Below are 14,899 nucleotides of genomic sequence, written 5' to 3' on the forward strand. Positions count from 1 at the left end.
AGCCCTTCTGTCAAGCGCGGTGAGCTGTCAGCGGGGGCCATTTTGACAGCCCGTCGTCGGAAAATTTTGCACGTCGGTGCTGTAGCGGAGGAAAAATTTTGGGTAAATTGCACTGCAGGCCGCCGTTTCCGGGCCGTAAGTATGGATCAGCGCAGAGATTAGCCGCGCCCGCAGCGGTTCCCGATGGAGGACGCAGGTTCCAGGCAGTTCCGGTCGTTAAAATTAACCTTTTTCGGTAGCAATTTGGCAGTGTTGGGTTGCGTGACTGCGGCCGACGAGCGAAGGTGGCGCTGACACTATTGATCTGCGCCTGTGTGTGTGTGCGTGTGTAGTGTGCGTGTGTGTGCCTGCCGTGTGAATGCGTACGAGTGTGACGGCGGTGCGATAGTGTGCGTGTGTTGAGTAGCTTGTTTTGTTATGATGCGGATAAAAACATAAACATTGGCCCCACCTTAGCATAAGCTTCAGAAGTAGGATCCGGAAAGGTGGATCAGTGCTCGGAAGATTTGGCTACTGCGTCGCAAGGGACAGCAAAGCAAAAGATAAGAATATTTAAACAAAGTACAAGTACGCGGGGCATCGTTTGTCGAACAAAATCGCGTTCCGGGAAAGGTTGCAATCATGTCGATGGTAAAGGTGCTGCAGTTCGTGAACGGGCTCAAGTCCCGCAACAAGGATGTGCAGAACAAGGCCATCAAGGACCTGTCGCTGTACGTCAAGACGGAGCTGCGCGAAACTCCGGACGACATGTTTTTCGAAGACTTTAACCACCACATCTTCGAGATGCTCACCAGCACAGACAATAACGAGAAAAAGGGCGGAATACTGGCCATCGGTAAGTGTTGCTAAATGATACTCAAAACTGTACACGGCTATTGCTAATCCCCATGCCATGTCTGCTGCGCTTGTAGATTGTCTCATCAACGGCGATGTCGTGAACACGACCAACAAGATTTCCCGCTACTCGAACAATCTGCGAAATTTGTTGCCGATGAGCGACGTTTGTGTGATGCAGCTGGCCGCCAACGTGTTGGTCAAGCTGGCGCTGCTGCCCGGCTCGAACGGTGCCAGCTCGTTCGAGTTCGACATCAAACGTGCCTTCGAGTGGCTGTCGGAGGACCGGGTCGAGAACAAGCGGCACGCCGCCGTGCTGGTACTGCGCGAGCTGGCCGTCGCAATGCCCACGTTTTTCTACCAGCAGGTCGGAAGCTTCTTCGATCACATATTTGTCGCGATCAAGGACCCGAAGGCGGCCATCCGGGAGGGTGCCGGGCAGGCGCTGCGGGCCGTACTGATCGTGACGTCGCAGCGCGAAGGAACCAAGCAAAACAATAACACCCAGTGGCACATGAACTGCTACGATCAGGCATTCGAGTGCTTGCGCGATACGGTGGGGCGCGAGAAGAATTTAAATCGCGACGATCGCGTCCACGGTGCGCTGATCGTGTTCAACGAAATACTGCGCTGTTCGCACGCAGCGTGGGAGAAGAAGTACATGCAGCTGGACAGTTTGCCGGTGGACCAGAAGCGATCGTTGCGTTCGCAGCGGGAAGAGGAAGGGCGGGGATTCTTCCCACGCATCCGTGTGCCTTTTATGGAGAAGTTTGGAAACCATTCGGGACAAAGCTCGGTCAGCTACAGCTCGCGCTACTACGACGTCGTGACGGATATGAAGTTCTTCCGCCAGAACAGCAGCGTGCAGGAGTCGGCACTGTACCGAGCGCTGGTGAAGGAGAAGTACGACACCATCTGCCAGGCGGTGCTGGATCAGCGCAGCTCCAAGTCACCGTACGTTATCCAGACGCTGTTGGCGATCTTTCCGCGGCTGGCAGCCTTCAATAGGGAGGAGTTTGTGCGGCTGCATCTGCGCACGGTCGCCAACTACCTGCTGACGCTGCTACGAAGCAAAGAGAAGGAACGCAATGCCGCCTTCGTATCGCTCGGCTATATTGCGGTCGCGGTGGAAAAGGAAATTGAACCGTACACCAAACGCATCATGGAGTTGATCGGAAGTGCACTGCCGCTGAAGGATACACCCAGCAAGCGGAAAGCGCCGGTGGATCCTTCCGTGTTCATGTGCGTCATGCTGCTGGGGCATGCGCTGAAAGGAGGCATAACTCACGAGATCAAGGAGATAATAGCACCGATGCTATCGACCGGTCTAAGTCCGGCACTGATCGTTTGCTTGCGGGAGCTCTGCGAAACGGTGCCCCAGGCGCAACAGGAGATAACGGCGGGCCTGCTGAAGATACTGTCGTACGTGCTGATGAACCGACCTTTGCCACAATTTATTGTGCCAAAGTCGCACTCGGTCGTGTCGCCGGCGTTCTTGAGCAGTCTGGAGCAGCAGCCACAGTCGCAACCGCCGCAGCAGCAGGTCCACGATACAGCCACGATAGTGCTGGCGCTGCAAACGCTCGGCAAGTTTAGCTTCGAAGGATGCAGCTTGCTACAGTTTGTGCAGCGCTGTGCCGATCACTTTCTCAACAGCGAGCAGCAGGAGATTCGCATAGAAGCAGTCCATACCTGTACGTTTTTGCTAAAGCTAGCGCTCCAGGCGGCGGAAAGTAACGGGAACGATGTGTCGGAAACGCTTACGCAAACGCTCAGCTCGGTGCTGGAGAAAATCCTCGTCGTTGGCATCACGGACGTGGATCCGGCGGTGCGCTTGCGAGTGCTGAAATCGCTGGACGAAAGCTTCGACACGCAGCTAGCGCAGCCGTGGTTTCTCAGCTCGCTGCTAGTGACGATCCACGACGAGGTGTTTGAGATACGCGAGCTGGCGATCATCATCATTGGCCGGCTGTCGACGATCAATCCGGCCTATGTGATGCCAAGCTTGCGCAAAACGATGGTTCAGTTGCTGACCGAGCTGGAGCATTCGGGCGTCAGCCGCAACAAGGAGCAAAGTGCGAGAATGCTGGATCATCTGATCGTCAGCACGCCCCGGCTGGTGGCGTCGTACATGCGCCCGATACTGACCATTCTCGTGCCAAAGCTGAAGGAACCGGACCAGAACCCGAGTGTGGTGCTGAACGTGCTCCGTGCGATCGGCGATCTGGCGGAGGTGATTGGCGGCCACCATGTGCTGCAGAAGTGGTCCGACGAGCTGCTACAGCTGCTGCTGGACATGCTCAGTGACGCTGGCAGCACGGAAAAGCGAGCTGTGGCACTGTGGACCTTTGGGCAGCTGGTCAGCGCGACCGGGCAGGTAGTGGTACCGTACAACAAGTACCCGAATCTGATCGATATACTGATAAACTTCCTGAAAACGGAGCAGCAACTGTACGTCCGTCGGGAAACGATCCGAGTGCTGGGTTTGTTGGGAGCGCTCGACCCGTACAAGCACAAGATGAATCGCGGGCTGATCGACAGCCAGACGAGTGCAAACATTCTTATTTCTGTCGACACGAAAACCGACGAACATACGGACCTGTCCACGTCGGAAATGCTGATCAACATGAGCACGCAGCTGGACGAGTACTATCCGGCGGTGGTCATATCGACGTTGATGAAAATTTTGCGCGATCCCACCCTGTCCAACCATCATCTCAGCGTGGTGCAGGCCATCACGTTCACCTTCACCAGCCTGGGCATCAAGGGGGTCCCGTACCTCTCGCAGGTGTTGCCCTGTCTGCTGCGCAACATCGTCACAGCCGAGATGAGCCTTAAGGAGTACCTGTTTCAGCAGCTGTCCACGCTGATATCGATCGTGAAGCAGCACATTATCGGGTTCATGGACGACATTTTCGAGCTGATCAAGACGTTCTGGACGACCGGTGGGGCAGGTGTTCCGGGCGGCGGTGGGTCGTCGAGCTCGACCGCATCGGCCGCCTCGCTGCAACCGACCATCATCAATCTGGTGGAGAAGATTGCGATTGCGCTCGGTTGCGAGTTCAAAGTGTATCTACCTCAGCTGATGCCGCAAATATTGCGCGTGCTGCTGCACGACACGTCCAAGGACCGGGCGGTGACGGTGAAGCTACTCGGCGCGATGCGCAACTTCGGCAACAATTTAGACGACTATCTGCACCTGATTATACCGGCGATCGTGAAGCTGTTCGAGCCGCTCGACATACCGCTGAACGTTTCCATTACCGCACTGCAAACGATCAACTATCTCGCCGAGGTGCTAGATTTCACTGATTTTTCTTCGCGCATCGTGCACCCGCTGGTGCGCGTGCTCGATTTCTATCCCGAGCTGCGTCCCGTAGCACTCACGACGCTCTGCTCGATCATGATCCAGCTCGGTCGGAAGTACCTCGTGTTTGTGCCGCTTGTGAATCGGGTGATGATCAAGCACAAGATCCCGTCGGTGGAGTACACGAAGCTGCTGACGAAGCTGCAGAACAACAGCACACTGGCGATGGATGACGAGTTCCGCATACGACAGGCGCGGAATCGGAATCGCGAAATTTCCCTCCCGAGCGACAGCACGATCAAGAAGTTCCCCGTTTCGATGTCCGATCTGGAGGCAATGTTTAAGGCGAATCGACGCGTCTCCAAGGACGATTGGTTGGAGTGGTTGCGCCGGCTGAGCATCATTCTGCTGAAGGAGTCTAAAAATCCGGCCCTTCGATCGTGCGCCACACTGGCCCAAAACTACCCACAGCTACTGAAGGACCTGTTCAACGCTGCGTTCGTATCGTGCTGGTCGGATTTGTCGGAAAAGCTGAAGCAGGATCTTGCTCACAGCCTCACGCAGGCGCTGACGGTGCAGGATCTGCCCGAAATTACCCAAACGGTGTTGAATTTGGCGGAATTTATGGAGCACTGTGAAAGCTACCCGCTGAAGATCGACTCGAAGATACTGGGCGAACGAGCCATGGAGTGCCGTGCTTACGCGAAAGCGCTGCACTACAAAGAGGACGAATTTCACCGGACAGACGATCCGCCCCAGTCGCTGTTCGAGTCGCTGATCCTGATCAACAACAAGCTGCAGCAGAAGGAAGCGGCGGAAGGGCTGCTGGAGTATGCCGGCCGCCATCGGTCCAGCGCCGAGGAGATGAAGGTGCAAGTGCGCTGGTACGAAAAGCTGCACAGCTGGGAACAGGCGCGGTCACTGTACTCGGAAAAGCTGAAGAGCAATCCGAACGATTTGGAGTCCCGGCTCGGTGAGATGCGCTGCCTGGAAGCGTTGGGCGAGTGGTCGGCATTGAATGCTGTCACCACGCAGAACTGGGATGCTCTCGGCTCGGAGGGACAGAGCAAGGCTGGTCGGCTGGCAGCAGCCGCCGCCTGGGGTCTGCAGGACTGGGATGGGATGCATCGGTTCGTGCGCTGCATTCCGGAGGACACGCAGGACGGAGCATTCTATCGCGCCGTGCTGGCCGTACATAATGAGCAATACGCGTTGGCGCAAAGTTTGATCGATTCGACGCGTGATCTGCTCGACACGGAGCTGACAGCGATGGCGGGCGAGTCGTACGAGCGTGCGTACGGTGCGATGGTATGCGTGCAGATGCTTGCCGAGCTGGAGGAAGTGATCCAGTACAAGCTGATCCCGGAACGGCGCGAGACGATCAAATCGATGTGGTGGGACCGCCTGCTCGGTGGCCAGCGGCTGGTCGAGGACTGGCAGCGCGTCATACAGGTGCACTCGCTGGTGCTGTCGCCCAAGGAGGACATTCGTACGTGGCTGAAGTTTGCGTCGCTCTGTCGCAAGAATGGATCCTTGAAGTTGTCCGAGAAGACACTCACCATGCTGCTCGAGTACGATCCGATGGAGAATCTGAGCGAACCGCTTCCCATTGACAAACCGCACGTCACCTTCGCCTACACAAAGCACCTGCATATGGCGGGGTACACGAAAGAGGCTTACGACCACCTGAACCGGTTTGTCGCGTCGTTCAGTCCGCAGGCGTTTACCGCCAGCAGTGGTGCGGGCGGGCAGGATGACTTGAAGGATGAAAATAGGCGCCTGTTGGCGCGATGCTTCCTGAAGCTGGGCATGTGGCAGAGTAGTTCCACCGGCGGAAATCTGGTGAAGGACCACCTCATCAATGGCATCCTGGTGTGCTACAGCCGGGCAACGAAGCACGACCCGAACTGGTACAAAGCGTGGCACAACTGGGCGTACATGAACTTTGAAGTGGTGCAGGCGAAGAAGCAGCAGGAAGAATACACCAAAAATCCGGGAAGCGCGGCGGAGCGAAACTTGATAAAGCATTACGCCGTGCCGGCCGTCCGGGGCTTCTTCCAGTCGATCAACCTCTCGCAGGGCAATTCGCTGCAGGACACGCTGCGCCTGCTAACGCTCTGGTTTGATCACGCCCAGTACGAGGAGGTGTACGAAGCGCTCGTCGAAGGAATGCGTGTGATCGACAAAAACACGTGGCTGCAAGTGATCCCGCAGCTGATCGCACGCATCGATACGCCGCGCAATCTTGTCGGCCAGCTGATCAACTATCTGCTGACGGAGATCGGTAAAACTCACCCGCAAGCGCTCGTGTATCCGCTTACGGTGGCCTCGAAGTCGGCGCCGGGCACGCGTAAGCAGGCGGCGCACAAAATCCTCAACAACATGTGCGAACATTCGAACACGCTGGTCAATCAGGTACTGCTGATCAGCGAGGAGCTGATTCGGGTGGCCATCCTTTGGCACGAGCAGTGGCACGAGGGCTTGGAGGAAGCGTCCCGGCTGTACTTTGGCGAGCAGAATGTGGAAGGCATGTTTGCGACGCTGGAACCGTTGCACGCCATGCTGCAGCGGGGACCGCAAACGTTGAAGGAATCATCCTTCAACCAGGCGTACGGACGTGACTTGACCGAGGCACAGGAATGGTGCAAACATTATAAGGTAAATTTGATCGATCTCCTTCGTCATTCGTGTCTTTTACAATGTTGCGCATGTTTCTTCTTTGCAGAACTCTAAAAATACGCGAGATTTGAACCAAGCATGGGACCTGTACTACCACGTGTTCCGGCGCATTTCGCGCCAGCTCGTACAGCTCACCTCCCTGGAGCTGCAGTATGTCAGTCCGAAGCTGCTGGCATGTCGCAACCTTGAGCTGGCAGTCCCAGGCAGCTACACGCCCGGTCAACAGCTGATCTGCATCGCCAGCATCGAGACGAACCTGACGATCATCAGCTCGAAGCAACGGCCTAGGAAGCTGTGCATCCGCGGGTCGAATGGTAAAAACTACATGTTCCTGCTGAAAGGCCACGAAGATTTGCGGCAAGATGAGCGAGTGATGCAGCTGTTCGGGCTGGTCAACACACTGCTGCTGAATGATCGTGACACGTTCCGGCGCAATCTAACCATTCAACGGTATGCGGTGATCCCGCTGAGCACCAACTCGGGTCTGATCGGATGGGTGCCCCACTGTGACACGCTGCACAAGCTGATCCGGGACTATCGCGATTCGAAGAAAACGATGCTAAACATCGAGCATAGGATCATGCTGCGAATGGCACCGGACTACGACCATCTAACGGTGATGCAGAAGGTGGAGGTGTTTGAGCATGCGCTTGACCAAACGAAAGGAGACGATCTGGCGAAGCTGCTCTGGCTGAAAAGCCCTTCGTCGGAGCAGTGGTTTGATCGGCGCACGAACTACATCCGCTCTCTTGCGGTCATGTCGATGGTGGGCTACATCTTGGGTCTCGGTGATCGCCATCCTTCCAATCTGATGCTGGATAGGTTGAGTGGAAAAATTCTTCACATCGATTTCGGCGATTGCTTCGAGGTAGGTAGAATTGGGTCGGGGATCATTTTTAGAGTGCTGAACATACCTTTTCCTCCCTCTTTCGCAGGTTGCAATGACGCGTGAAAAGTTCCCGGAGAAAATACCCTTCCGCTTGACGCGCATGCTGATCAACGCGATGGAGGTGACCGGCATCGAAGGAACGTATCGCCGCACGTGCGAGAGCGTAATGAACGTGCTGCGCCGTAACAAGGACAGTCTTATGGCGGTACTGGAAGCGTTCGTGTACGATCCGCTGCTCAACTGGCGCCTACTAGATTCGGACCGATTGCGTCGTTCAAAGAACGCCGGTGACATGGACAGCGTGTCGGGCAGCATGCACGAAGACTCTCTGCTGAGCTACAATGCCAGACGCGATGCTCGGTTGAATGAGCTGAATGCAACGACGGGACCGGCCGCCGGAGGTCAACCGTCGGCTACCGTGAATGTTCCTTCCGGTGGTACGACGGCCGCCATTCCCGTACCGAGCGCATCCGGTGCTGCTGTACCACCAGGAGGTGATGCGCCCGATGGTAACTACCCCGCGATGCAGAATCCCGTCGACGTAACCAATAAGAAGGCACGTGCAATTGTCGATCGAGTGAAGGACAAGCTGACCGGTAAAGATTTCGGCAAAGCAGAACCAGTGGCCGTCAACAGACAGATCGACCTGCTGATCCAGCAGGCAACCAGTAACGAAAATCTGTGCCAGTGCTATATCGGCTGGTGTCCGTTTTGGTAAAGGAGTTTTGGTTGGTGTGTGGGTTTGAACATGTTGTTGCCTGCTTGCAATGCTTTTCTACACGTGTGCGCGCCTACGCTGCTGCACCATCGTCATAAATATGTCGTTCCTGTATTGTCCTTTGAATTGTAAATATTGGTGTCCCATGGGATTATGTTTAATGTGTATGCCCCGTATATAATGATTAATTAACCTTGTGTTTAAGCGTTCGCGTCATACGCTTCTGGTTTCAGTGATGTCGACACTACTACTTACTTTTGCTTACCCTTCCCTTTCTTATCGGATTAATATTGTACAATGATGCAAAAACATGGATGAAAAACAGCAAATAAAAACTAAATCCGGTGATCGTTAAAGTCGTCACACAACACAGGCGCGCATCACTCGTGAAAAAGAAAAGAAAATGTATTTCGGGATACCATAATTAGGATGCATTTATACAACCGGGTGCGATTTTAACGACGCTCTTGTCGACGTTCACGGTGGTCGCGCTCACGACGATCATACTCTCGATCATGATCCTTGTACTGCTCACGATTTCGGTTCGGAACGCGTTCGCGGTCGCGCTCGCGTTCTCTCTCGCGCTCTCTGTCTTGACCACGATCACGCTCACGCTCACGATCACGTTCACGGTCAAGGCCACGATCACGGCCACGATCACGGTCTCGTTCTTGATCACGGTCCCGCTCACGACGATTATACACATCCTGTTCGGGGGGCTCTTCACGGTGTTGCCTAGCGTGTTTCTCTCGGCTACGATCATAATCTGTATCCTCATCTCGACGCCGCTGGGGACGATCTTCATGCTCGTTAGGATATCTTCCGGCGGTGTGTTTTTCATGTCGTCTTGAACCCTTTTCTTTTCGATTATCTTCTTCCTCCTCTTCCCCTTCCTCCTGCGCTCTCTTTCTATGCTTTTCTTTCTTGTCTGCGCGATCATCCCGTTTGTGTTTTGTCTTTTTGTCGGAATGCTTCTGCTTTTCCGACTTCTTTTTCTTGGACATGCTTTCCTTCTCCTTGTTCTTCCTTCTTTTCCGCTTGCTTGCTTCCTTTTCCGATTCTGAGCTGCTGCTATCCGAGTCAGAATCGCTGGACGAAGAAGAGGACGAGTCCGATGATGTGCTGTCGGAATCGGAATCCGAGCTGCTGGAATCCGAATCACTCGAGCCGCTTGACGCGACCGGTGCCGGCAGCGGCTGAACGACGGGTTTCGGGGCGTGCTTCAAAAACTCGCGCAACTCATCCGTCAGCCCGCCGAGCCCGATCGAGGTGAAGTAATTGATTGCAAAGCGCGTATTTTTCGGATTGTCTCTTGGAAACAGGCCCGAAAATGGTTCCTGCAGCGTTGGATCTTTCAGCCGAGCGTTCAGCTTGAACAGGCCCATGTACTCGGCGAGCTCTTGGAACAGAATCTTGATGAATATGCGGCTCGAGCTGGTGGTGTCCTCTTCGTTCAGACGAATGCACTGCAGCACATCCCAGCCGATGGAGTCGGTAAACAGCAGGTGTGCGAAGAATTTACTCACATTGCGCAGCCTGTTCGTATCCAATCGATGGGTCGTGGTGTACGTGTCGTGAAAGATTTGCTCGAACGGGGCGATGTAGATCTTGTTTATCATGCAGAACCTTTGCGCCAGCAGACCGTAAAACTTTTCGTACGTCCGCTGCTCGGCACAGCAGTCGAGGAACATGTGGCACAGCTCCTGTTCCTGCCCTGGCTTCAGCTCCATCTTCATCAGCTTGTGTGCGCACTCCTCGTAATCGAGACTGGAGTGAATCGTCAGGTAGATGGTTCGTCGCAAAGCGATCAGATTGGTCTCCGTGTTGTCGATGATGGTATCCTGCTTCTGTTTGGCATTATCCCCGTCGTCCGAGTCACTGTCGGCTTCGTCGTCGTCGGAATCATCGCTATCGCCGCTCGACGAGTCGCCACTCTTATCGCCATCCTCATCGTCCTCTGCATCGCTGCCAAGAATTTCCCTGCTGATTTCTTTATACTTCGTTTCGTTGACCTCATACTCCGGATCCACCTTGAACACGTCTGCAAAGAAAAAACCAAACCAAATTAGACAATGCGCACCTCCCTCGGCAGTACGATGAACAGATTGCTTACTCAGTATGTCCTGCGTGTCGGTTGCTTCGTCCAGCATGATCAGATGAGTGAACTGATCGTCTTCCTCCACCAGTTCCAGCGCATCGATGACAGCGACGTGGTCTTTGAACCCATCCTTACGAATTTGAAACACCACTTCGATCATGTACTGCACGCGTTTGTCCAGTTTGCCCTCGTGCAGGATGTTTTTAAGCATTTCAAAAATCGCATTGATGCCTTTCCCCGACACTTCCGTCAGCTTTTGGCCGACCTCCTTCAGGAACGCGATCGCAACCTCCATCGAATCGTCGGTAGGATTTTCCACCAGCAGCGTTAAAATCTCGAGCGCCAGAATCTCGTGAGCCACGCGCTGGTTGACCAGGTGCGCAACAAAGCGCGATGCCGACAGACAGATGGACTTGTCATTGCGCCGGAAGCCACGCTTGAACTGGATGACCAGCCGATGCAGCAGCAGCTCGCCGATGTTTGGGAACTTGGAGTTTATGATGGCTACCAGTGCGGCGTACACGTGCGTGAAGGTCGGCGAAGCAGCTTGCGCTTGGACGATCGAGCGACACAGCAACCCGCGGCCACGGATTATGTTTTCGCGCAGCAGCTCGCGCGTGATCACGCCAATGTTGTCCACGTTCACCTTGTTGATGAAGCCGTGGATGGACTTTTTCAGCGCTTCCCACGAGATGCGCTGATAGGCTGCCGATGATTTGTCCGTGATTTCTGCCTGCATCATGCGCAGCTTCGCCGGTGGAATGTACGCTCCTCCCGTTTTGGACGTGAGCAAATCGACCGTTTTGCGGATGGCAGGTTTTTCGTTCCGCAGCAGCGATTCATCGCCCTCCTCCTTGCGTTCAGGTTTGTTGCGATTTTCATTGTCTCTGCCAGCATCCTCCCGCCGCCTGTGTGCGTCGTTGTCTCTGCGGCTATTGCGGTGGCGATCACGCGAACGAGATCTTGACCGGGAGCGAGAATAGGATCGGCCACGTGAATCGGAACGAGACCGTCCACGTCGTCGGTTTCCTCTACGGCGCCGGGATCGACTGCGGGACCGAGACCTGGAACGGGATCTGGACCGTGACGGCGTTCGCCGTCGGGAACGGCTGCGGTGATGCCGCTCATGCCTTCTGCTGCGGGAGTCTTGCTTTCTGTCCACATCCGAGTACGAGCGGGAGCGTGACCGAGAGCAAGACCGATCAGAGGGCAGTTCGCCTTCCTCTATCGGGTCCTTCCGCCGGGTGACGACCGATTTCAAACGATTTGCTGGCGGGCTAGCGCTTCTTGACGCACGCACTTCGTCCGCTTTCGTAGGCGGTGCTTCATCATCCTTTTCCTTCACCGGTTCGTCCGCTGGTTTCGTCACGGGGTTTTCTTCGATATCGGGCATTGCAAGATGAATCACTTTTATCACTCGTACAGCTTAAAATCTGTGAAAAATGCAGAAATTTTCACTTTTTCGCAGTAAATTCACGCGTAAACAAACCGATTGCCGTCCTTTTCCTCGTGCTTCTTCTTCCTCCAGTCACGAGTGCTGTCAGATAACTTTGACAATTGGAAAATGTCATGATTTCACTCGATTTCATCGGGATATTACCAATAAATTAAATGAATAATTTGATTTCTGTGTGTTTTTTAGGTCGAGTAATATTTTACCGAATTGTGTATTACGCTAATTAAATCAAAATGTAACTTGTCTTATTTGCAAAAAAAAGCAAAGGAAAGGATATTCGTTATCGTTACTGGCAACACTGCACGGCACGACAGAACGCAGTTAATTTGTAAACAACTTTCGGTGCATGCAAGCAAAACGTGCTCCGCCGTACATTGCGATGGCTGAGGAAAAGTTTGTTTTACCATCGCCCAGGTTTCAGGACGAGGTGAAAAAGGGTCTGGACAGCTTTAGTCGGCATTTGAATCCACATTTCTCTACGCCCAATGGAATGTTGCTACCGAGTAGCAAACAACCGCCTCCGATGTTCGGACCACGTGGTTCCACCGTTCCGGCCCAGTTTCTGAACAATCCGCGTAAACGGCCTGCGTCCGGTCCGCACAGGTATCTCGGTCCGGGTACCTATCGCCAGAACCAACCAGGGGGGACCAACCAGAACCAACGAAACAATCAGGGAGCAGGGTTCAAAAACAAAGCTGGAGGGCCAAACCATCGATCACCTCGACCGCCGAACAATGGACTGGAGAAGGACGTGAAACCCGAACTGTTAGTTTTAGATTGGAAGTTGTGGTGTGAAGGGTGCGACGTGAATTGCCGATCAGAGGAAGAGTTCGAGCAACACAAGGCCAACCATGTACCGTGCACCGTGCCCGGGTGTACGTTTGTCGGCCATCCGATGATCATGAAGCGACACGGTCGACAAGTGCACAGCGATGGCGGTTGTACGAAGGACACCATCGGTCCGTCAGCGGAGGAGATAGAGCAGTGGAAGGAGGAGCGCCGGAAACGGTATCCCACGAAGCAGAACGTGATCTTACGCCAGCAGGCACAGGAAGCCCGGTTTAATCGGGGTGAACGTATCGAGGAAAAGAAGGATCGTTTTCCCAAGCGCCATGCGCCGGTGAATGACGATTCTGGCATGAATGGTCCAAACACGACACCGAACGGACGGAATGCAAATCGTTCAAAGCGCAAAAGACGCGCAAAGAAACCTGCCTTCGTCGCACCGGTAGAAGAAAAAACATTAGACAGAATACCGTTCAAGGGCACTTCGTCGTTGAAGGATTATAAAGACCCACCCAGAAACGCACTGTCAATGCTGGGAGACTATGGCACAGATACAGAATCTTCCTGCGACGAAGAAGAGCAAGCAAGTCCGCTAGTTGAGCAAAAGAAGCTGCCAGAAGAATCGTCCGTCGAGGAACCCACTCAGAAGCCCGAATGTAAGCTCAGTGAGGGGGAAATTGAAGACGATGGTGACGATGCACCCAGCACAAGTTCGGCCCCAGCCGCTCAACCAGTTCTTGCTCCTAATGAATCACAAAGCAAAGATGCAGTAATGCAGTCGACTACCACAGCTTCAAAAAGTGTCGACTGCGCCGTTCCGGGTGGGAGCTCTTCAACCGTTGTGAAGCATCCGCCCAAACAGCAGAACAAACCGCCACGACAAAACAACTTCAAAGACAAACGGGCTAGGAACCCGAACAGACCATTGTTAGACTATTCGAAGCTCCGACGGTCCAATCAGAATACCATGTTGGAGAAGCTGCTCGATGCCGACATACGCCACGAGCGGAATGTGCTGCTGCAGTGCGTGAGGTACGTTCTGGTGAACAAATTTTTCGGCATTGGACAGCCGAAAGAGGTGAAGGAATCCGTTGCAATTGTGACAGAAGAAGCAAATGTACCAGTTGTACAAGTCACCGAAGAAACAGCTGCTCCAGTTGTAGCATTGAACGAAGAAGCAATTCCTCCAGTTGTAACAATGACCGAAGAAGTAAATGTACCAGTTGTTGCAGTAACCGACGAAGCAAATGTTCTAGTTGTAGGATTGAACGAAGAAACAAATTCTGCAGTTGAGGCAATCACCCAAAACGCGAATACTCCAGCTGTAGTAGTGACCTTAGAACCAATTGTTCCAGTTGTAACAATGACCGAAGAAGCAAATCCTTCAGTTGCAACAGTGACCGAGGAAACGACTGCTCCTGTTTGCATAGTGACCGAAGAAGCAAAAGAATGAAATAAAAGTGTTTTAATGCACACGATTTATTCAGAAAATGTCTTACTCTCTAGCATCTATAGCATAACTCCCGCCGTGCTCGATGACGCGTTCTGTCCGACACGATTACTTTGCATCCGGTTCGCCTGAATGTAGCGCATTTTGCACTCCTCCAGATCCTTGATGCGCGATTTGACGTGCTGAATGCGGTGCCACGCCATCTGCAGCACTTTGGCGGAGGCGTACCCGGAACCTTCGTGCGGCTGCCCGGTGGACACTTGCGTGAGATAGTTGATCTGTTCGGACAGCTTCGTCTCGACGTTGTTGAGCGACTTCAGGAACTGGTTCACGTTTGTTTCCGTCGCCTTTTGGCTTGTTTTTTCCTTGCTCAGCTCCATCAGTGCCGCTCCTGTAATGGAGAGCGCGGGGGGTGGTGTCAACAACCTTTAGCTAATAATGCTGGCATCCTTCGCGCTGTACTGCCTTTGGCGCTACTTACCAGCACTTTGCAAGCACATGATCAGCTCTTTTTCGATAAGATCCAGCGCCTGTATTTTGTCGATCGCGGTCATCGTGAATTTCACACAAAAACCTTTCTGCGAGGAAGAATGTAAACAATCTGTGTCGGCAGCGGCGTCGTTGCCAGATCTGTCAACATTGTCTCCGAATGCTTGCCGGCGCTGGCAGCACTGGCACCATC

At 53.8% G+C, this 14,899-nt stretch overlaps 4 protein-coding genes across 4 annotated transcripts; 2 read left to right on the forward strand and 2 right to left on the reverse strand.

Annotated features, from left to right (window-relative positions):
• The first annotated feature begins 52 nt into the window (after positions 1-52).
• Positions 53-8,797, forward strand: LOC120958476 (serine/threonine-protein kinase Tor). Its single transcript, XM_040381320.2, has 5 exons — positions 53-135; positions 240-835; positions 912-6,799; positions 6,867-7,688; positions 7,756-8,797. Exons 2-5 carry the CDS (start codon positions 622-624, stop codon positions 8,425-8,427), a joined length of 7,596 nt encoding a protein of 2,531 aa, XP_040237254.1. The 5' UTR covers positions 53-135; positions 240-621; the 3' UTR covers positions 8,428-8,797.
• Positions 8,798-8,807: 10 nt separating this feature from the next.
• On the reverse strand, positions 8,808-12,060 carry LOC120958477 (pre-mRNA-splicing factor CWC22 homolog). The gene is made up of 2 exons (XM_040381321.2): positions 10,541-12,060; positions 8,808-10,468 (listed from the first exon to the last, which is right to left on the reverse strand). The coding sequence occupies exons 1-2, from the start codon at positions 11,916-11,918 to the stop codon at positions 8,883-8,885; spliced, it is 2,964 nt and encodes a 987-aa protein (XP_040237255.2). The 5' UTR covers positions 11,919-12,060; the 3' UTR covers positions 8,808-8,882.
• Positions 12,061-12,257: 197 nt separating this feature from the next.
• On the forward strand, positions 12,258-14,249 carry LOC120954661 (nuclear FMR1 interacting protein 1). The gene has a single exon (XM_040374765.2). It carries the CDS (start codon positions 12,328-12,330, stop codon positions 14,218-14,220), a length of 1,893 nt encoding a protein of 630 aa, XP_040230699.2. The 5' UTR covers positions 12,258-12,327; the 3' UTR covers positions 14,221-14,249.
• On the reverse strand, positions 14,223-14,871 carry LOC120954663 (mediator of RNA polymerase II transcription subunit 11). Its single transcript, XM_040374767.2, has 2 exons — positions 14,699-14,871; positions 14,223-14,608 (listed from the first exon to the last, which is right to left on the reverse strand). The coding sequence occupies exons 1-2, from the start codon at positions 14,769-14,771 to the stop codon at positions 14,277-14,279; spliced, it is 405 nt and encodes a 134-aa protein (XP_040230701.1). The 5' UTR covers positions 14,772-14,871; the 3' UTR covers positions 14,223-14,276.
• Positions 14,872-14,899: the final 28 nt, after the last annotated feature.

The sequence above is a fragment of the Anopheles coluzzii genome, chromosome 3 (assembly GCF_943734685.1).
Source record: "Anopheles coluzzii chromosome 3, AcolN3, whole genome shotgun sequence".
Lineage (NCBI taxonomy): Eukaryota > Metazoa > Arthropoda > Insecta > Diptera > Culicidae > Anopheles > Anopheles coluzzii.